The sequence below is a fragment of the Charadrius vociferus genome, unplaced genomic scaffold, assembly GCF_000708025.1.
Source record: "Charadrius vociferus isolate BGI_N301 unplaced genomic scaffold, ASM70802v2 scaffold220, whole genome shotgun sequence".
Classification (NCBI taxonomy): Eukaryota; Metazoa; Chordata; class Aves; order Charadriiformes; family Charadriidae; genus Charadrius; species Charadrius vociferus.
The window spans coordinates 563,949-586,342 of NW_009646506.1; the positions used below are offsets into that span (position 1 = coordinate 563,949).

At 40.9% G+C, this 22,394-nt stretch overlaps 1 protein-coding gene across 1 annotated transcript in view; it reads right to left on the bottom strand.

The window, feature by feature from the left end:
* The window catches only part of FAM129A (family with sequence similarity 129, member A), a 46,237-nt gene that overhangs the window by 2,774 nt on the left and 21,069 nt on the right, over window positions 1-22,394 (bottom strand). Inside the window, exons 7-15 of the mRNA XM_009884482.1 lie at window positions 17,607-17,708; window positions 11,657-11,761; window positions 11,400-11,562; window positions 10,237-10,424; window positions 9,843-10,004; window positions 4,979-5,089; window positions 4,288-4,395; window positions 2,307-2,418; window positions 155-1,369 (exon numbers count right to left, since the gene is read on the bottom strand). Coding sequence (XP_009882784.1) covers window positions 155-1,369; window positions 2,307-2,418; window positions 4,288-4,395; window positions 4,979-5,089; window positions 9,843-10,004; window positions 10,237-10,424; window positions 11,400-11,562; window positions 11,657-11,761; window positions 17,607-17,708 — 2,266 coding nt within the window. The remainder of the gene's footprint in view (window positions 1-154; window positions 1,370-2,306; window positions 2,419-4,287; window positions 4,396-4,978; window positions 5,090-9,842; window positions 10,005-10,236; window positions 10,425-11,399; window positions 11,563-11,656; window positions 11,762-17,606; window positions 17,709-22,394) is intronic.

Here is a 22,394-nt window from a genome sequence, read left to right on the forward strand (position 1 = left end):
GCAGGATTATAAAAAAAGCTCTCCGTCCCTATCTCCACTTGGATGGCATGGCTGTTCCCTGCTCCTCCTTCCTCCTCATCTAATATTTTGCCTTCAGACACATTTTCAGTGTGTTCCTCTGGCTGCGACCTATCACTTTCACAGCTTCCCACACCTGTGTACCAAACGCTTTGCTTGATCTCCACCTCTGCCTTTGCCTCCTGAGGTGTACCTGAGCTTTCCACCAGCCATTCTGCTTGTGCCATATTGCAGGCCCCCTCAGACACATTCACTAAATTCATACCATCTGTCCCCAAACTAGATGAAGATGGCTGGTCCTCCTTGAACTCTGTGCATTCTGCTGCATCTTTATTCATCATTGTCTGGCTCACTTGAATTTCTGTTGCAGCCATTTCGCTCATCTCGTCATTCCCTTTATTGTGCTCTTGAAACTTTAATATCTCACCTTCACAAACCTCCTTTATGTTCTCAGGTGGAGTATCTGCTGGTATCTCAACTGTTACCATCAGCAAACTCCTTATCTCATTCACATCATCAGGGGATTTACAACTCTTTTCTTCTGACTTGCTTTCTTTTTCAAGATTATCCCCAAACCCTCCATTCCCTGTGTTTTCATTCTGGGAAACAACCCTTGTCTCAGTACTTGCTCCTTGGTCATTGCTTTCTTTTCTACTATCCTCTTCAAACCCTGTTCCTACTGCATTTTCACTCTGAGGTAATTTTTCCATAATTTCTTTTTCTACCTTGATTTTCTTTTCAGAATTTCTTAAAATCTCCGCTTCTGCTACATTATCATGTGGGGAAGTAAGCTTTATCTCAGAAACTTCTTCCTGAAGTTCTTTTTCAGGGCTGCCTCCAAAATCTTTCACTGCAGTTCCAGTCCCAGAAGCTACTTTTTCCTCCACAGCTTCTTGTTGTGTCTTAAGCTCTTTCTGAGCGTTCACTACACACTCTGCTTTCACTGTGTCTTCATTCTGCAAAGCGCTTTTTTCCTCTGCAACTTCTTGTTTTGTAAGGGTAGCTGAAAGAGACTCCTGTTTTTCGCCAGTGTCTGTAGTGACCACTTCTTCACTTTTGCTCGCCTGATCACCAGCTGTATTAACAGAAGTGACTGCCTCTTTGTCTGATGACTTTCTATCATCAGCATCCTTCTCCCAAGAAATTTTTCCTGTCACAATGAGTGTTTCATCACTTTGAGTTTCAGTGTCTGATATCTCGGCTCGGACAGAGGAAGGCTTCTTCGCAGGAGTGGTTTGTGCTGATCCTGAAGGGGTCTTCAGGTCCGTTAAGCTGGACACACTTTCACAGGGCAAATTCAAGTTATCTTCAAAGAGGTTGTGCTTCTTCATAATGGCAGCTTCTTTTATCACTAAATAAAACAGAAAGATCAAACTGCTTTGGAAAAACTGAGAGGTACATTGAAAAAAGTACAGTGTTTTCCTGAGTTTCTAATGTTGTACATTTTGATGTTAAAAACAACAATAATTTTCATTTCCAACTTGCTTTTACTCTACATTTCTTTTTTTGGGGGTGGGGATTTTATCTGTTTTGAATGATGGAACTTCAATATTGTCCTAAGCGTTGTTGTAATAGAAAACTACCAGAGGACCTGCAATGCGCAAAGGTAATGTTTCAATGCAGAAGTATTTACACTGAATATATGAATAAAAGTGTGCTCATTACATTAATTATTATACTGTTATTTTTGAACAGGAGTGCCAAAGAGGAGTTATCAAAACTTATTGTGCAATAGAAAAGTTTGTTTTGTATCCGGGGTACAGACAGAGAGATACAAGTACTCTATATATTTATATATACCATCAAGAACAGTTCAGTTTTCCAACACAAAAGCAGAGAGATTTGCAGGGAGTACTGCACTGGCATCGGTGATGTACTGGAAACTGCATGCAGCAGTACATTTCATTTGGGGAAATTAATTTTTGCTGCCATTAGATATCACCAAGTCTTTGCAAATAAAAGCATAATTTCACTCCTTGGCCCAGGAAATCAAGATAAAATGAAGCTGGCATAATTACATTTTGTTAGAAATAGAGAAATAGGCTTGTGCCAAGCTATTACTTTGAATTTGCCAGGTTTAATAAAGTTGCCCCATAATTCAGGTTTTAGGGCTTGCCATACATCTTTAATAAGCTGAATCCAAACACTGTAGCATTGTAACCACCAGTATTCGGGAAAGTGGGATCTGGGTCTGAAACAACCACGTTGGGACTCTGGGAAGCTCTGAAGCAAGAGCTCACCAGCCAACAGCCGAAATGTTATTACTGTCACTTCAAGAATGGTCTCACCTTTCAGGGTTTCTTCAAGCAGTGTCTGATACAAAATCTCTTCATACACATTCTCTACTTGGATCACGCTAGTGTAATCAGCAAAAATGAACTGCTCATATTTCTGCAGCTCCTGTGCAGACAGAGAAGAAAGGAACAGATATATAAAAATGAGAGATTTTGAGAGTCCTACTTCAACAGAGCACCTTGGAGATGCTATCTAGCAAGTCTTGCAATGCTCCTTGCTGGTTCTTGAGGAGAACTATCTGAACTATGACTAAATGAACTATAGATGTTCACAACTTATTATGCACTTATCAAACAGTATTCTTGCACTATAATTACATTTAAAAGCACTATAGATCATTGCCATCTGCACTATAATAAACAATTCTGAAATAAATTGCTGGTGAGGAAAAGCCTCACTCACTGTTTGTCCAAGGAGGCAAATCCGTGGCGAGCACTGGAGATACAGGGTTTGGGTTTGTTTTCCTAATAGGTGTGTAGCATTTTCAGCTTACTGATTTATATGCATTTGGCTGTCTAGACAATAATTGAGTCATTATCAGTAAGCAGCTGCTTTGTGCTCTATAAAAAGTAAATTAAGAGACCTCTGCCCACGTCTAGAAGAGATGTCTACATACAAACATCTGGAGGTTTTCAAGTAAAAGGTCAAGACTTGACTGGGCATGTCAGCTGTGCCACACATTTGCTTCTCAAGCTGGCTGCTCATTTCTGCAGAGGCACAAACACAAAAGGCTTGTGGGAAATTAAACAGAAAGGGCTTGTGGAATTTTGCACCGCCACTGCTTCCTCCATCCTGTATGACAGAGACATGATGTGGGACTCCACCCTCTCTCTATATATTCAAGGTGATGAAATGCTTGCCCTTCTGTGTAGACACCACATCTTGAAGGCACTGCTCTCTACAAGAAACTCTACAAGAAACAATTATTTTGGGAATAGTAAAGGAAGTAGACTGACATACAGAAGAGAGTGATTTCAATTATATTTTTGAAAGTTGCAAGTTTTAATAATCCATACTCAAAGACTCGCAAGCATAACTTGGCAAAACACTTGCTTTTAAAATTGTTTTTAAAGCTGAAACAAGCTGGAAAGCATCAGCAAGAGCAGCACACCGTGGGTGAGAGCTTACAGCCTCTGAGAACTGATGAACATCCAAGGAAACAAAAGGGGAGAGAGGCTGGAATGGCTTAGGGCAGTCATCTTCCAGGAGGTACAGTGAAAATGCAAGAGGATATGTATGGGCTTTAAGAAGGGCACATACTATTTATTTTGAGCCAAGGTGAACAGCATTCCAACTGGCCCCTGATGCAGCCACACTGATTACATCTCCACGAAACTCTGGTAGCCGCATTTGCTGAGTACTAACCTACCCGTGTGATTACGGGCAACAGAGATTGCCTCTGCATGTTTGTTTCCTGATTGCTGATGCAATTACTTCCATTTAAAATCACTGAAAGCAAGTGCACGGCCTGTCTGCTTGCTGCTCCTGCTGCCCAAGCACGCATTTGGCTTTGAAGGAGGTTGTCAGCAGAGGTTGTGTGTGGTCACAGCCATGCCTTGGGGTGCTGCTGAAGAGGAAAGTACCCTCTCCCACAGACTGAATTTCAGCCTCCAGCAGGGCTGCTGAACACAAGGACAAGTTCACAACCTACAGTTGTAGCTGTCAAAAGGAGTCCAGTTTGAGGGGACTTCAGATCTCTAAGGAAGATATGAAATGGAGATGGGCAAAGGTCTGCAGCAATCTTTGAGAAAGCAAGCTGCATGTACAGTTTCCCTGTTTCCTGAAATCTTCCTTATGCTCCACATTTACCCAATCCATGCACTGGCAAATCTGTGTCATCTGGCCAAGCAGGCAGCCATTCCGCACAACTCCCCGAGAAAAAACAGCTTTACAAAGTTGGGGATTTACTGCCAAGGTGTTAATCCTTCCCTGCCTTTTATTATTGTGTGAGGTTTTTTAATCACAGAAACCTACTGGTTTGCACGTTGCAGCCAGTGTCTTCTGCATTGTGGGCAAAGTAATCTGTACCAGTGCTTCTTGAAATATCTTCTTCCGGATAGTGCTGCTGTCATAATCATATTGCTGTGAAAACAGACAAAACGAGAATCAAGCCCAAACGTGTTTGGGGTTATTAATCACTCATGGGAGGAACTGGTTCTTGTTAACTTGTAACTGGTGATGGGTGAATCCCAAAGGATACCACATCATAGGCACAATCAGGGGTTTGAATTCCCCATGCAGGTTATTTCAGCTTATACAAAAATTTCCTAAAATCCGTTTTTCTGGGATCTCTTTCCCGTCATTTTTTTCTGCCTAGGTGAGAAACAGCCCCCTGATTGCTCTCTCCATGTATTATCAGCACTGCCTCTTCTGAGAACAAGAAATTCTAGGGGAGGCTAATTATAAGTTAATAAAAAATTATCTCCAGCTGATTTAATTGCAGTTAAAAGGACTGCACATGTAAATACTTTTACAAGCGTCTGCCCAGAACTAGGTTTTACCCCCAGAATAAGCAGCTTTGTTAAGTGCCACCAAATCAGTATTTCCAGCTGGATGGTAAGAGGTATCTTCTTTCAAATACTGAGATTAATTCACATAAAATATATTCTCTGTTTCTGAAAAGGCAGAAGCCAAGGTCTTCCTGTGCAAATGCTGCAACGTTTACCTTCAGTACTCTCAGCTTGACCTTCTCAATGCTTGTTGCAACTTTCGCTGGGTCTGCCTGGTGACTTGGAGAGAACAGCTGCTCAAAAGTATAAACTGCATTTTCCATCAGCTAAAAATAATAATTAAAAAAAATCTGTTAAAGAGCAGTAACATAAAATTCCTACAGGCATAAAGAAGCACGACAAATGTAACCATTAACTTAAATTGTATTTTTGAGATGGTGAAATGGAGAAAGAATAATCAGCCTAAAATCAATAAATATTCCAAGTACTTCAAATTACTGTGGAAGGGGAAGAAAAGCCTTGTTTAGTTTAGATTGCAACGCTCAGTTTTGGAATGGAAAACCAAAAAGATGATTACCTAATGCAAGAGAATAAGAAAATGAAACTACCTCAACTTCTGTCTTGAGTTTACAGGCCGGTCAATACTAGGAAGTCTGCTAACGTAACTAAACAAATAGTTATATCAGCAAACCTACTCAGAGTAGATTCATTTATATTGTCCAAAAGTTTTGTGCAGTATCTCAGTTCTCTGAAGGTTAATGTGCACAGCAATGCTGCAATAAATAAAGAAAATTAAGCCTTGTTATCATTATTATGCTATCATAGCTTTCTTATATAGATTTAATCTCATGTCACCATCCCAATTGATGGTGACAAAGACAAAAAGTAGAATCGATCATCCATACATAAAGGCCATAGACAAAACTCATTATCCCTAATAAGAAGAATCCCATTGACTCCTACCAGATTCTAATGGTCTTAACCATTAATACTGGAGATAATTTTTTTAAATGTACTTAATCGGTAGCTTTCCTTATAATACAAATAATTATCAGCAAAAATTGCACAGAGTGCAATAATTTCTCACAGAATAATGTTAGGCTGGCATTTGACATGTTTTCAGGCTGTCGAGAGATTCATTAAAAATATTGAACTACCTACTCTGAAAAGATATTTCAGAAAAACAGTTCTGCAAGCAGTTATTATGTCTCCTTATGAGGTTTTGCCTTCTTTAGCTAAGCGATTCCATTCAAATTTTACTATATTCTTATTGGAGAAGTACAGGAACGTCCACAGAGAGGCTATCCATACTACCTCGTCTTCCTTTGCATCACATGGGAACATCCCAGCCGATATCCATAGACAGCCATATACTGTAGAAGACTTCTTGTAGTTTGTAAACGAGTATGTACATACTTATGAAGAAGACACGCTTTTAATTCCTCCCTGGCTAGTAATGTTTTCATGAATGAAAATATACAGTGACTAATCCCCAGATTTGTCACGCAGATCCTCCTGGAAACTATGCTAAGACACAAGGAAGTGATTGGTGACAGCCAACATGGCTTCACTAAGGGCAAATTGTGCCTGATAAATTTGGTGGCCTTCTACAACGGTGTTACAGTGTTGTGTCTCTAAATTGAGGAGACGTGTATTTGAGCTGCAGACCACTTGGTGGACAAGGAATTGACTGGATGGTTGCACTCAAGTCAACTCGATGTCTAAGTGGAAACCAGTGACGAGTGGTGTTCCTCAGGGGTCGGGCCTGGGACCAGTGCTGATTAACATCTTTCTTGGTGACATGGACAGTGGGATTGAGTGCATCCTCAGCAAGTTTGCTGATGACACCAAGCTGTGTGGTGTGGTTCACAGGCTGGAGGGGAGGGATGCCATCCAGAGGGACCTGGACAGGCTTGAGAGGTGGGCACATGTGAACCTAATGAAGTTCAACCAGGCCAAGTGCAAGGTCCTGCACCTGGGTTGAGGCAATCCATGCAGAAATACAGGCTGGGCAGAGAATGGATTGAGAGCTGCCCTGAGGAGAAGGACTTGGGAGTGGTGGAGGATGAGATGCTTAACATGATCCAGCAACGTGTGCTTGCAGCCCAGAAAGCAAACCACATCCTGGGCTGCATCAAAAGAAGCGTGGCCAGCAGGTCGAGGGAGGTGATTCTGCCCCTCTACTCTGCTCTGATGAGACCCCACCGGGAGTACTGCGTCCAGCTTTGGAGTCCTCAGCACAAGAAGGACATGGAGCTGTTAGAGCAGGTCCAGAGCATGGCCACAAACATGATCAGAGGGCTGGAACACCTCTCCTATGAAGACAGGCTAAGAAAGTTGGGGTTGTTCAGCCTGGAGAAGAGGAGGCTCTGGGGAGACCTCATAGCAGCCTTCCAGTATCTGAAGGGGCCTACAAGAAAGCTGGAGAGGGAGTTTTTACAAGGGCCTGTAGTGATAGGACAAGGGGTAATGGCTTCAAAGTGGAAGACAGTAGATTCGGATTAGATATCAGGAAGAAGTTTTTCACTGTGAGGGTGGTGAGGCATTGGCACAGGTTGCCTAGAGAAGTTGTGGATGTGCCATTCCTCAAAGTGTTCAAGGCCAGATTGGATGGAGCTTTGAGTAACCTGGTCTAGTGGGAGGTGTCCCTGCCCATTGCAGGGGGGTTGGAACTAGATGATCTTTAAAGTCCCTTCTAACTCTAACCAGTCTATGATTCTATGAAATGTTGATGGCCAATTTTTATAACTGACTTTGCAAATAATGTAAGATTGGACTATACAGACTTTATTTATAAATGTAAATGGATGAGATGGAGGTTTACTCGATTTATGCATGCATCAGTAGGCTGTATCGTAAAGGCTCATGCACTGCAAGACCTTGGATACAAGAAAAAGGATCAGTGTAGAGTTAAGTCTGAGGCTAATTAAAATATTAATTACTCACTTTTTATTTCAATTTTTATTTGAAGTAAATAATAAATTGGAGTAGTTCTGGTGAAGTCACTTAAGCCGTTTATGCCAGTTGAGCATTGTGCTCCCAAATTTCCTGAAATTGGCCACTAGAGGATGCCAAGCTCCCAAGCCAAGGAATCCTGCTCCAGCCTGCACCTGAGTTAGACTTAAGCCAAATGCTTCTTTTACATTAAGACTATGTGAACGTAGATATGTCGGACCTTACTTGTTAATAAAATAAATGTCCATGGACACAAAGTTAAACTACTTACTATTTTTATGCAAAAAATACCAGGCTTTTAAAGAGAGAGAAGCAATAACAGCATTTTTAGAACAACTTGTGCTTTAATTTAACTTATTAGTTGTAAATTTTGATTCATGTTCTGTTCAGAAAAAAAAAAAGCACACTTGGTTTGTATGGGATATATTTTCTGTATACTTCTTTGTCTTGACTCATGGTCTTCACTTATTGAAAGACATTTTATTTGGCAGCATTGTGGAATGGTCCCCCCTGAAAGACCCAGACATGAAATCAGAATTTTATTTCTGAATAATAATTTGGCTGCTGATCATGGCTGTACTTAGAAAAGCTGCTTTTAGTAAAACCCTACCCCAGCACTCTGCTAGAGACTCGCTTTCCATGTTCATAACTCCCACTCCACAGAACTGGACCAGCTCCATTTCACAAGATTACTGACTAGATTATTTAGTTTCTCAACTACGGATTAAAATCACTGGATTCAACATAGAGCCACAAGGCCAAATCTGCCTTGTGATCTGGCAATCAAAATAAGTCTACTGGCCAGCTCCTAATAGATTTCTGGCCAGGCATCCAGAAGAAATAGAAGCAAAGCAAAATTATAGCCTATACCAATACACACTAGAGGGGAGAAAGAGGTGTAATCATGGAATCACAAAATTTTCAGAGTTGGAAGGGACCTCTAGAGATCATCTAGTCCAACTCCCCTGCTAAAGCAGGATTGCCTAGAGCACATTACTCAGGACTGCATCCAGGCGGGTCTTGAAAATCTCCAGAGAAGGGGACTCCACAGCCTCCCTGGGCAGCCTGTGCCAGTGCTCTGTCACCCTAACCGTAAAGAAGTTTTTCTGTGTATTTGAACGGAACTTCCTATGTTCCAACTTGTGCCCATTGCCCCTCGTCCTGTCACTGGGAACCACTGAGAAGAGTCTGGCTCCATCCTCCATCCACCCACCCTTTAGATACTTGTATGCCATAAGGAGGTCTCCCCTCAGCCTTCTCTTCTCCAGGCTAAAGAGTCCCAGCTCTCTCAGCCTTTCCTCATAGGGAGATGCTCCAGTCCCTCAATAATCTTAGTTGCCCTTCGCTGGACTCGCTCCAGCAGTTCTCTGTCTCTCTTGAACTGGGGAGCCCAAAACTGGACACAGTATTCCAGTTGTGGCCTCACCAGTGCCGAGTAGAGGGGGAGAATGACCTCCCTCAACTTACTGGCCACACTCTTCCCTATGTAGCCCAGGTTTCCATTGGCCTTCCTGGTGACAAGGGCACATTGCTGGCTCATGGATAATTTACTATCTACCAGAACCCCCAGGTCCTTCTCCTCAGAACTGCTTTTTTCAACTGAAATGGTGTAGTCACTTCAACCATTCTTATGAGAAGTGAAGTTGGTTAAAGCACCTACATGCAGCTACATCCTCAGATGTCCAAGCAATTGCCAGTTTCTAACATTAATTGCCTTACTTTATATTCATGAGAAAATAAACTAGCAAGGAGGAGACATTCCACTTTGGTAAAATATATTTAAGACCCTTCCTGAAAAATCAACCCTTGAGAATGGAAATCAGGTAGATTTTATTTGGTTACAACACAACTTCCTGTACTGAGACACTGAGAATGAAAGTTCAGGGGGAGAGACGATCCATCCAAAATTATTCTGCCTTGCTGGAAGACTCACACACATGCAGTCTCACAAATATAAATGTCAAACAGCTTCTAGCTGTGATTTTCTTAGGTTTTGTTATCTGTAATTTGATTGAGAGATATTTTGAGACTTTTGCGCAACTCTTTATCAAGATTGCTTTGAAGCAGATTAGAAGGACAAACCTAACCTGTTCTCCCAGGAGGAAAAACTGGATCTTACAGTACCTCTTGCATGAAGTTCTGTGTCCTCTGAATCACAAAATCAATGTGATAGATCTTGAAGCGACTCTTGAGGTCTTGAAGGAGTTCCTGGAGGAGGTTCACTTTCATATAACAGGGCTCCATTTTCACAGAGTTAAATGGCAGGTTCATAAGCTGATCCACATTCTACATTCCAGTGGAGGAAGAACAGGTTTTGAGAGAAAGAAACCAGAGGTGAATTTTTAATAGAGAACGTAACAGTGGCCCTAAAACAAATTCTGATATCTACACTCTAGTTGCACAAATACTGCAAGACTCTTAATGACAAAACCTAGTGCTAACATACTACCACCTGGGAAAGCAAATACGGCTTGCCTTTGCGCTAATGTAAAAGGCTGCAGATATATTTTAGTCTTACCTCCTTCAGCTTCGTGATATCATTTGTCTTCTGGAAGTCCTGTATGATTTCATTAACTTCTTTATCAAAAAGTGAGCGGACTTCAGTGAATCCAGAACTCACCGGACCCATGAGCTCCTCCAATATGGATGCGAGAAATGGCTGGATATGTTCTATGCAGCACTTCTGGGCAGGCTCAGAAACAGTGGCTGGACAGACAATAAAACAGTTGCATTTAAGCTATTAAAAGATACAGTGAAAAAAGTAATCTGATCTACTTTACAATGAATTAAGTGCCTCTGTATTTTTCCCTGGAGTCACACCTCCGCAAAGATGATGAGGGTGATGAAAGAAGAGTTTATAGTTTTATGAGCGACAATGAAACATCTTTTCCCATGCCCCACCTAACCAAATGCCAGCAGCTTGGGGGCACTGTGAGGGCAGAGGAAAGGGCAGCTGTCAGTGTTGATGCACACAGGGATGTTCACACAGAGCGTGCCCACAGTGATTCTATAAGGAGTTATCCAAACTTGGTACTCTGTACTTCACTGAAAGCATCCTAGTCTGTTATGTGAGAATATCAACAGAACATCCTGACTTCTATCAAAACAGGTCCTAAATTATCAGCTTTTTATTTATTTCCTAGCTTAAGCAACATCAACTAATGTTTTGCCTACTTTTCACACTCATTTTTATATTCATAGCAAAATTATAATTATTTCACATTAGTTTAAAACTACTGAAGAAGCCCTTTGATTTAAGTATTCTTTGGTAGCCTATGAATTTGTCACATAACCAGAACCTGTTTTTGTGGAGCATTTCTAGACATCAGGTCAAAACCGCGACACTTACAGTTATGCTCATGTAATCACTATCTTCATTACATAAGGCTGTCCAAGTGAAAATGAAAGCAGAATGAGCAATTCTAACCAGGATACTCAAAACCTGTCAGCTCTAGATCCAACTTGAGAAGACCTGGTATTTTCACAGCCACAGCAGCCACAGGTACCAGTTTCCATCAAAGGCAGCAGAGGCTCAAAGCATTTGTTTTCTGAAAATTAGTGTCTCCGGTTGGATTTTTCAAAACACATGAGGATTTTAAAACAATGACATCTGGTAATTTGAGCAACATAATGGGAAACATTAAAAAAATTGCTCCACAACACAGCTGTTCCTCCACTAACCTTTGATTTTTCCAGCTAAGAAGCTCTTGGAGTTCAGAATCTGATCCATGTCTGAGCGAATGGTTCCTTCAAGAGTTTTTGCAAAATCTCTGCATTCTTCTTTCAAGGTATTTAATCCTTCTGACACCTGCTGCTGGACTAAGCCATAAGTTTCTTCTACGATCTAAACCCAAATTTAATTAAGAAGCATAGATGAGAATCAGCACACGCAGACAACTGCTATGAGAAACAACTACTCTGTAAATATCAGTACTTACACCAAACCAGGCCCGCTTCCTATCATTCCTCTTTCCTTTCATTTTAGGCAGGATCATTGTTTGAAGGTTAGGCAGGAGTTCCTCCATCACAAGGTTGCTCAGGATCTATATGGTCAGAAGATTGAAATGACATGTCCACACATTGTTTTTCATCTGAAAACTTGCATCACAGAGTGATGTGCAAACACAGGCAACCTCAAATATACAATGGCTTAGCTATCCCAGGTTTCCAGGAGGACTGGATTTAAAACATTAGGTATGCTTGAGGGAAGCTCCATACATTTTTTCTGAAGCATTTTTCACTGAAAGCCTTTGAGAGACCATGCAACAACTGACTACAGATGAACTAAGATGCCCAATAAAATTTGCTGCATGCTATTAGGAAATTGCCATGTGCAAATCAGTGGAGCTAAAATGATTGATATCAACTGAGCAACTCAACCAAAAACATTTGAAAACTTGGTTTGCTGACTGCTGCTTCCCCAAACTGACCTTGTTCTGAGACACTTACACTCTCCCAGAGGAGGTGTCATCGAGGAGAAAATTGTCCTAGAGAGTCATCAGACAGAGGATGTTTCTAATAGGAAGATAATTGGCAAAAAAGTAAATATATGACTGTACCAATGTAGATCTCTAGCACTTCTTCAGGTGAGCACCAACTTCACCATTAGAACAAGAAAAGAAGGGGATCCCAGGAAAAACAGGATTATAGGACAAAGTTCTATAGAATCCAGAAATACAGGTAATCTGTGAATCAAATAATTCTATTTTTCAACAATGTGTAACATGATCCAAAAGATTCATTAGCTCCAGACTAACCCTGAGGCAAAAGGGATGAAATAGCTGCTGGAGTTTGTGAAAAACTTTTCAAGCAATTTCTTTTGTCACTAAAAGACAACTATACTGGTCTAAATATAGTAAAACTTTCACATTGGAGAATTTATATATTTATCTACTTTAAAGTCTCCTCTCGATTCTTGAACAAAAACATACAGAATATATAACCTAAGAAGATATTCTGTGACAAAGGTGCACAACAGCAGAAAGGCAGGAGAAAGAAAAGTGTTAAAAGGACTCCTACACATCAAGCGTTCGTGATGGAATGTAGGAAAACTGAGGAAAAGCTATCATTGCCCTATTTTTTGATTATTTCTGTAAGTATGTTGTTGGTCTATCATTGCTCTATGTTTCTAAACTGACACTGAGTACTTTTCTCCCTCAAGAATGTTTTCACTCTGAAACAGGGTTCAGTGGTTGTAGAAGAGATGCATCACCCTCTCTGATCCAGGCATCTAGCTGGCAATTCAGTCTTGCAGATGGCTCCAATTAGAAAGAAAAGACATTGGACTGGGAATACAGATGATACCAATTTGGGGGAGTGGTCAATATGCTGGCAAGCAAGGGTGCTATTCAGAGGGACCTAGATGGGCTGAAGAAATGGGTGGACAAAAACCTCATGAATTTCAGCAAAAGCAAATGCACAGTCCAGCATCTGGGATGGAACAACCCCCTACACCAGTATAGGCTGGCAACAACTGGCTGGAAAGCAGTTTTGCAGAAAAGGCATCCTGGTAGACAAGAAATTCAACATCAGTCTGCAGGGTGCCCTTGCAGCAAAGGGCAACAGCACGTTGAGGGAGGAGAACGTTCCCCTCTATTCAGCATTTGTGAGACTGGAGCGGTGTCCAGTTTGGAGCTACCCAGAACAAGACAGATCTTGACACACTGTAGTGAGTGCAGCAGAGGCCACCACAATTATCGGGGGATGGAGCACATGACACCTGAGGAGAGGCAGAGAGAACTGGGTTTGCTCAGCTTTAAGAAGATAAGGCTCAGGGGAGACCTTATTGCTGTCTACAAATATATAATGGAGGATGTTGGGCAGACAGCCAGACTTTTCTTGGAAATGCACTGGGAAAGGAAGAAGGTGACGGTTACAAGTAGCAACAAGGGAAACAGTAATCGGGTATTAAGAAATATTTTTCACCATGAGGACAGTCATGGGAACAAGTCATGCAATCTCCAACCTTGGATATCTTCAGAACTCAACAGCATAAAGCCCCTAAAGTTGGCTTTGCTTTGAATGGGGGATTGGACCAGATAACCTCCAGAGATCCCCTTTTAACTAAACTGTTCTCTGGTTCTGTGGTTCTCTTGGTAGTGTCACCCAGCTTTGGACAGAAGAAGCATCAAAGTCTGGCTTTTTCAACACAGAAAGAATGAAACAGTGTGAGAGATTCCTGGTTTCATTCACTGGCACCCATTTCAGAAGTTTTCTTCAGAATTACACACTCGGGCCTTGCACCTCCTCTGCCTAGATTTGAACTACGACTTTTTCCTTGCCCATCCCACTCACATGCACCAAACCAGCAATAAATACAGAGAGTTACAGGCACTGATTATGAGAGTCTAGGCTTTCCTCTCCATTTTTTTATTTATGGACAGTGTACCTCTGGCCTGGGAAAGCTGCAAGACCTCTCTTTCTCCTGCACTTTCCTCTTGCTGTTGGCCAACAAGAAAAAACTATGCAAACAGAAGAAAGCAGTTCATCATGGGACTTGCCCTATTTCTATTTCTTTGTGATCTCAGGTCTCTGAACACGTTTCCTATGGAGGCATCTATCAGTGCTGGGGATATATGCTGGATTCTTGAATTTCTCTACTTGAAGCGTCACGATTTTGAACTAATGACCTCAGACCCATATTTGGTTCAGTCATTACTCATCTTCATGATTCAGAGGATGGAGGGATATCTTTTATTCCCGGACATGTTCTTTTTCTGTTCATAGATCTGGCCCAGGTACATTTGTACTGGCCTACAGTTACAGATGCACAGCTGCCAATTTATGATGACAGAAGAAATACTATTGTGTCTGTGCTATACAGAAAAGCACATAACCCTTTCACCAAGGCTTTTTATCTGTCCTGACTGTATGGCATATACAAGGTTGTCCACAGCCTCTTGAAAGCTTTGAAGTGCAGTGGCTATCCTGCAAATCACAGAGAGACATAGTAACCCTATAAAAAAGCAGACAAAATGCATTTTAAGGTTCTGTACATCTTTCATATACTCTGGCTAAAGGATTACCAGCTTGCTCAACAGTTTCAGTGAAGTCTCACAGACAAAGTATGTAAGTCTTCCTTCCTCTCCAGTGGGGTTTGAACAGAGTTTTTGCTAAGTGATACGTATTTCAGCCCAGCTCTTTTCCTTGCCCAGCGCAGTCCTCATACAAGGATCTCTGCCTCGATGCACCCAGCTGCTGGCTGAGACAATACAGAGTGTAAAAACACCACTCCACTTTACATTTACATCATGCCAGTGCTTTTTCATTCGTGTCAGTGCTTCCTGACATTCAACTTCATGTATTACAGCTGCCTGAGCCTGTTTTAGGCATGCAGCAACACCACGATAGGGAAATGGCAGGAATGTAGACAGCAAAAGTAAGAAAGGACTCTGACTGCATGCCATGTAGTGTAAACTGAGTACCTCCTGGGCATAAGACAGCCCCTACAGAAATATAACACACAATGCCCTACTTATTAATATACCTGTAATATACCTATAATATGCAATACCCTATTATTGTTGTTTCATATAACTTAAATTCTTATAGGTTATGCCACAGCACCACTCAAATTTAGCTATGCTGACTCAAATACCTGTCAAAACCAATGGACTAATTCAGGTCCTAAACTAATGAGTCACTTAAAAATATCTCACAAATAACCCAAACTGGAGCACTACAGAATCAAATAATAAATGCGACAAACATATTCTGAAGAATCTGAGCTCTCTGGAAACAATTTTAAGAATGTTAGATTGTCTTTATATTTCTGTACTGAAAGATGCACTGCAGGGATTTGGGGTTTTTTTAATCCCTTATTCAGCTATCCTTGATTTACCAATACGTTATTTCTACATTAATGTAGTACTGATCAATGGAGTTATGCTAGTTTAACATTGGTGTGTTGTAGCACTCTCACTATGAGGCTGTACTGTTGCTTATAACAAGCGTCAGAGATTTCCTGGTTTTAACCCTGTATTACCTACACTTTTTAACTCTGCACTTACCTACAGAAACACCATCTACAACTGAATTTATCCTTTGTTTGTAACAAAACATTAAAAATGAAAAAGAACAAAAACAAAACCAGGAAAAGGAACTTTCACGACACAAAAAGAAAAATTAGTAGTTCTTCAGCCGAGCGACTGGGTACTTGCTAATATTATATCCATGTTGCAGTACCTAGGCAGAACTGTGTGAGCTAATGTTGCAGAGACTCTGGTATTAGAAATAAATGAATGTCAGGGAATATATTTATTGGCATTCTGCAGAGATTTTTACAGCAATAAATTGTAGCTTGCTTGTTCCAAACTATTCACTTAGCTTGGATATTTGCCTAAAATAATTATTATATTTGGTCAAAGCCGGCATGAGAACACACTATACTTACAGAATGAATTATTACTAAGAGGATAATAGTGTAACTAGTCTGGATGTCTTCTGATTACAGTTCTCTTGAGGTATATGGGTTATGAGTAAGTAGTTGGCAAGCAATGGGAAAAATAAAACTTAAAATGAAACTAGCACTATAATAGCTCCGTAACTTGAGGGAGGAGGGGAGAAGAGAAAAACCCTCACTCCGTCCACTGGAAGGATGGGACTCCTTATACTAAGGAATTTATTATCAGATATTAGCAGAAAACTTCAGCCCCTGACATGATGGCACTGGGAAAGACACTGTTTATAGATTTTGCTCCAGTTTCCACATTTTTCAGCATTTCAAAGGTAGGCTTCTCCTAAAAGAATAATCGGGTTTCTTAAAACAAAACCCTGGATTGTGAACTCTCCATCAGGCTTTTTTCCATTTCCCCAAAGGGAAAACAGATATCATCAAGGAAAACACCCAGCAGCTGGTACTAAAGTAAATATTTGCTGCTGAGCGCTCAGTGCTTTGGAAAAAAATTATAAATCGGGGCCCAAATAATGTCTCAATTGCACTAAAAGACATCTGGAGTGGTGCCAGAGGGATCAGTGGAGTTACTTCAGCTACCATCAGCGCTCCCAAGCTGCTCACTAAGGTCCCCAAATATGGACCCAGACCCTGAGCTTAGCATCTCATTTCTGAAGAAATGAAGTACACAAATTTTTGGTGTTTCAGTGTGATGTTACTCTGCAAGACTCTGTTTCAGAAGTCTGGCATAGTAAGTACATCTACTAGTTTATCTGCTCAGACTAACAGCTTCACTCCCAAAGAACAGGGAAAAGCAAAATGAAGCGATACTTCAAAATTTATGTTTAGATGCTGTTCTGTTCTTTGTAAGGCCTGATCTCCTACAATGGCATCCGGAAGCATTAGAGAACAAGAAATGGAAAACTGTTGTGTTTAGTAACAAAGGTAATAGCAACAGAACTAAAAAATATCTCTTATGTGCAAAATAGCTGCCGTGAAAGACAGAAAAACAGAGCATGGCCCAATGCAGCTGACAGTGAGTCTCTGCTGCATACAAACTATGGGTTCTGAGTTTGGTGCATATTGGTTTTGGTCTCACTGATTTACCAAAACTATAACCAGCAGCAAATGTGGTAGTGAGATATTAGCAACTGCCTTGTTTTAGACACAGCATTTATTCACCAATTGACCCTTTGGCATAAAATTAAAGTAGATGTATCAGCCTTTCGTGGAAATGTGTCTATCCCTACATTCCAGCACAACACAACAACTTCAGTTCATAGTACATTTTCTTTCACTTTTTAGTAAAAAACTCAAAATGGCATTTATTAAAAAAGAAATGTCACCTATGTATCTGTAAGAAGTATCTTGAAATCTTGGTTATTTCTGCATACTAGATTTTCTTTTTAAAAATGCCATTTTTTTCCCAAGAGGCTTTACAACCTTCACTGTCCTCAGAGCTGCCATATCCAAAGCAAAGGAAGATATTTTCTTACCTCTTTTTCATTTCCGGTTATCATTTCCCATGTCCCATAGTGGCCTTTCTCCTGCCGGAAGAACTGAATGGCTTCTAAGAACGCCTCAACTTCATAAGTGGTCTGCGAGAAAATCTAAGGAAAAAAAAAAAAGTAACACAAAAGATTTACCCATAAATAACCTTTAAAAAAATAACTATCCTTCTTTGATGCATTTTCCTGTTCCATGTGCACCCAGCAGCAACATTTTAAAATCATTCACTAAACCTGAATATCTGAAGATCTTGGGCTTTCATTAAGATTTAGAAGCGTAATGTTAACTACCGCATTGCACGCATGAACTATCACAAGCCAACCTATCTAAGCTGATAAGTTAAACCAACGCCAGCAAGTGTTAACAGTGAGCACATGACAAGTAAGAGTTTTACGGCAGCAAGCATTGTCTGTGGTATACTTTGACAAGGCACTCATTAACACAGGAAAGCTCATCCCTCACCCTTGTACCTATAAGCAATGTAAGGAGGTACATGGGAAGACTGACAACATGTACCAGGACCAAGAGTAGGGTAGGGAGGTTATACTTCTTTAATTTAAGATAAGATTAAGAACTTAAGATACTGATAGTCAGCTGATTGTAGCACGTTGTACACCCTTGATAAATTGCTGAACTTTGAGTTAATGGTCCCCAATAATCTTTTCTTTCCTTTCTTTTGTTAAGGAATTGATGATCAACATGATTTTTCATGAACATACAATAAAAACGACCCAGACAAAGTAAGCACCATGCTCATACCAATTAAACACAAAAACTTCTGACAAAATTGTGCTGCTTTCCCTAAATATTTCAGGAATGTTTAACCACAGCTCCAGAGTATCTGGTTATCATCCACAGCTACTGCTGCTAGATGGTAGCTCTTCCCAAGAACAATGCAGGAGCCTGGAGACACTGGGGTACAAATGAGACCACAGCATGAAAAAACCCGAGAAGTGGCTGAGCTAGTTTGTTCTTATAAACTCCGGATAACCAGTCATGCAACAGAAATTACATTTCAGGCAATTTATTCTTCCCAAACGGCTAAAGGCTTTCAAGATAGTTGCAGCCAACAGTCTTCTTCACATGAGAGTGCACAAAAACACAGCTAATTAAGACTGTAACAGCAGTCATACAGCAGAACTAGTTTGTCATGATTTGGGGAGAAACAGTCCCTCTGCCTCAAAATGTGGAAAAGCTCCCTACGGCAATTAGGCTGCTTGACAAACCTGAGTAAGAATTTTGGGCTGAAAAAACACTGCTGAAATACTGCAGGAATTTAAGTGCTGTGTCTTTGCTATGAAACAGAGCTTCAGGATTATTGTGAGGATTATTATTTTAAGGGGAAAAAAAAGCTGCAATGGTTTATTGTCCCCTCTTCAAGGTTATCTACTTGCAGCCTTGATCAGCTGAAGTCCTGTTGTGCACGTGTTTGGAAGAAAGGAGGGAAAAAGAATGGTGATTCTCTCAAAGGTAAGTATACTCCTTTAAAAGATACTGGTATGTATAAACAATTGTTATGTGAAGCATCAGAGACTAAATTCTCAAGCCTTGTGTGTCAAGCAAGACAATTCTTTCAACTTGTTAATGAAACTTCTAAAGAGAGAAGCTTTATAGGAGGCTTGCATACATGCCGAGGGCAATAGAGGGATTATGCAAATTATGGGAAGCACAGAGGATTAACACTGCAGTAATGCCTGAAATGTCTCCTCCATGTGCTTTACACAAAAAGGAAAGCTACAGAAACCTACAATTAATTTCATCAAGGCTTCACCCTGGCTACTGCTTGAAAACAGAACTGTATAGGTTTTATCTACATGGCAGGCAATGAGGTTTCAGATCTGCTAAGAGCCCACGTGTCAGAATTTGCCCTTTCAGAGTTTCCCCTGGACATAATAATTACTTCAGGAAAGCATGTTACACATACTGAGGTGCAGGAAACACACTCTCAGTGCCACTCTATGGATACCATCCCTGTTTTGCAGATATTTAGAAGTCCAGTAAGATCACACAATTTCTTCAAGTTCACACAATGATCAAATGAGCCAGATAAAATCCCAACCGTTCCTTCACTGCTACCTCCACGATTTATAGCATTTTTAATAGCAAGTCACAACAGGATGCTAAAATATCACTAAAAGAGTTGCAAGTCAGGCTGTTCACTGCCAAGAGAAGATCCTCTGATGGCAACTTTAATGAAAGAATGGAGAAACTGCTGGAGCATTGCATCTGAAAGCTTTTGTCCTCCCAAAACTAAACTTGAATTTTTTGACAAGAAGAAGGCCAGGCTTGGCTGGGGGAAGGGAGAACTGCAGCTCCCACAGCCCTCTGATCGTGACTCACATGTTTTCCTTCTTCACAGCTGTGCTCCCTCCTAACCAAAAGGGACAACAGACCATCCAAAGGGCTGGATCTTGGACCTGCTGAAATGATGATGAGCCAGTGCTGTCAAGAGTCTCCTTTCTAAGATCATCAAGTTTTAAACTCCATGCTCAAGGGAGTATTTTCTCTCTGTTCTGACTGTCCCTAACCCCACAGAGAAGAGCAATTCATTTGAATAGTTCATGGGAAAAACATCATGCTATAAGTACCATAACATCCCAATCATTCATTCTTTCCTATGCTAGTAAACACAAAGAACAACACAAGTATGGCAGTGTTACTATAAAAACAGCTCAAAGTAGAAAGGAAGCTTTATCCTTCAAGGCTACTGCCATTGCTTAATTTAGGCAATTTTATTCTCACTTCCCATAGGAGGAAAATATTGCATCAGCGATAAGGCACTGAACAACTAGATCCATCCAGCGTTGGGCTGTGCAGAAGCTGTTAGTGAGGCACACAAGACAGAGGAACATTCATGGGATACGGCTCAAGAAAAGGGAATTGTACCCAAGCTGAAAGGAGCTGCGGTGCACATCCTCCAAGATGGGAAGCGCCAGGGCTTCTGTAAATCAGACCTAGCAGTTTATGAAAAGGCTAGAGTACTGCGGCAGGCTTGGCAGTCATCTCCATTATGCCATAGCGAAGCAAGGAAAACAATGAATAAGCTGTTGGGGTAGCCCTGCTTGCGTGCAAGAGAGAGGATGATGCGTGGGAGATGGAAGCAGACGCTGCAGCTGCAAACAGGGCAGGTGGTAAACCCCAGTGGTATCAGGAACGATTGTTCATCAGCCGAAAGGACAACATGTTCTTCACGCTCCTGAAAGCCCTCACAAGGGCTTCCCCTAAAACAGCTCTGGCTAGCACCTATCACGAGTGATGCATCTGTGCCCGCTGTTTGTAGAAAGTGGAGCATGTTAGGGGAGCTTGGTGCAGTGGTGGTTGTAGGTCATCCTCATCCAACTCCCATACAAAGTCATAAAGTTTACTGAAAGTCCTCCAGCAAAGGGCTGGTGCGGCTTTACAGGTACCCAGACTGATGCTACGTGCTTAATCCAGGCTGGTCTTCACTTGGAAAATTATCCAAGCAGCTTCTCCACCTGCTAATGAATACAATGTCAGCTTATTTGTGGAGAGCAGAACACAATTCTGTCTGTTCTGTTTAATTTCAAAATAAGAAAACCCACCTAGAGACTCCATCTTTACATATCCAAGTGTGGAGCCTAATTTTAATAACAGATAAAATATTTCTAACCATAGATTCCTTTTATAAATATAACAGAATAACTGCTATAAAGGTCCTTTTAAAAAGATGGAAGGACATCTGGAAACACCATGACTTCATAAATCTCCCCAAATTTGCACATCTTTCAGAGGCACAGCTGAGTTTGTTCAGTACTGCAGAAAGCTGTCTATAAGAATGAGCTTCCTTGCAGTGTATAAACAGTTTAAATCCCTCTTAAAAAAATATATATATCTCAAACCTTAACTCATCAAAATGATACACAGAGCACCAGGCTACTTGACACCCACTGAATGGACTTGCATCTGGTACAGAAGTGTTAACTTATGAGGATCCCTTTCCTAATTTCAGCTGTATCTGATGTTTTGGCTGCTTGTCTTGACTTGCAGTCTCCAAACGAGGTGCTCCGGGCTATGAGCTGTGGCTTCCACTCTGTCACTTGGCAGATAAATGTTTGGTCATATATGTGAGTAACGAGGAAATCTTCAGTCCCAAGTTCCTACATGCTCTCCCATCCACGGCAGGACAGCTGCACCTTTGTTTGAAGATGGACGTGTCGCTGGGACATTGTTTAAAAGCCCCTCAGGAAAGGCTATCTTAACAATTTTTTTTACTTGCTAACACTTCTTGTATGTGTCTAAAGACAGCAGTGGCAATTAATTGTCCTGGTGAATTCAGTCTCCTCCATAGCCATAGATCGACCAGTCCTAAATCAGTCAAAATACTGAAGAACTCTATGCAAAAACTGCTATAAATAGGCCTCGTTACCAGAGAGGATAAGTGCTGGAGACATCACTGCCTCTAGCTAAAATTGTGGATTTTCAGCAAATCCAGAAAAAATGAAATCTGTATTCGAACATTCAAGTTCAAATTTTGTATCTGTATGTAGTGCAGACTGCTGCATTGGGTCTCTTGCTGTGCTTTGTGGCAGAATGCTCAAAACCAGCTGATGTTTAACCACTTAGATGATGATTTTTCTTAATTATGATCACAGGAAGACACCTCTTTAACATTACACATCCTAACCTGCCACACTAGCTGTTAAAAAGTATTTCAATATCCAGTTTGAACTGTGTCCCGCTCTGAACAATAATTGCCATTAATAAAGCTATTCAAACTCATTATTGCAGCATGAAAGAGGCTAAAATGGTTCTCA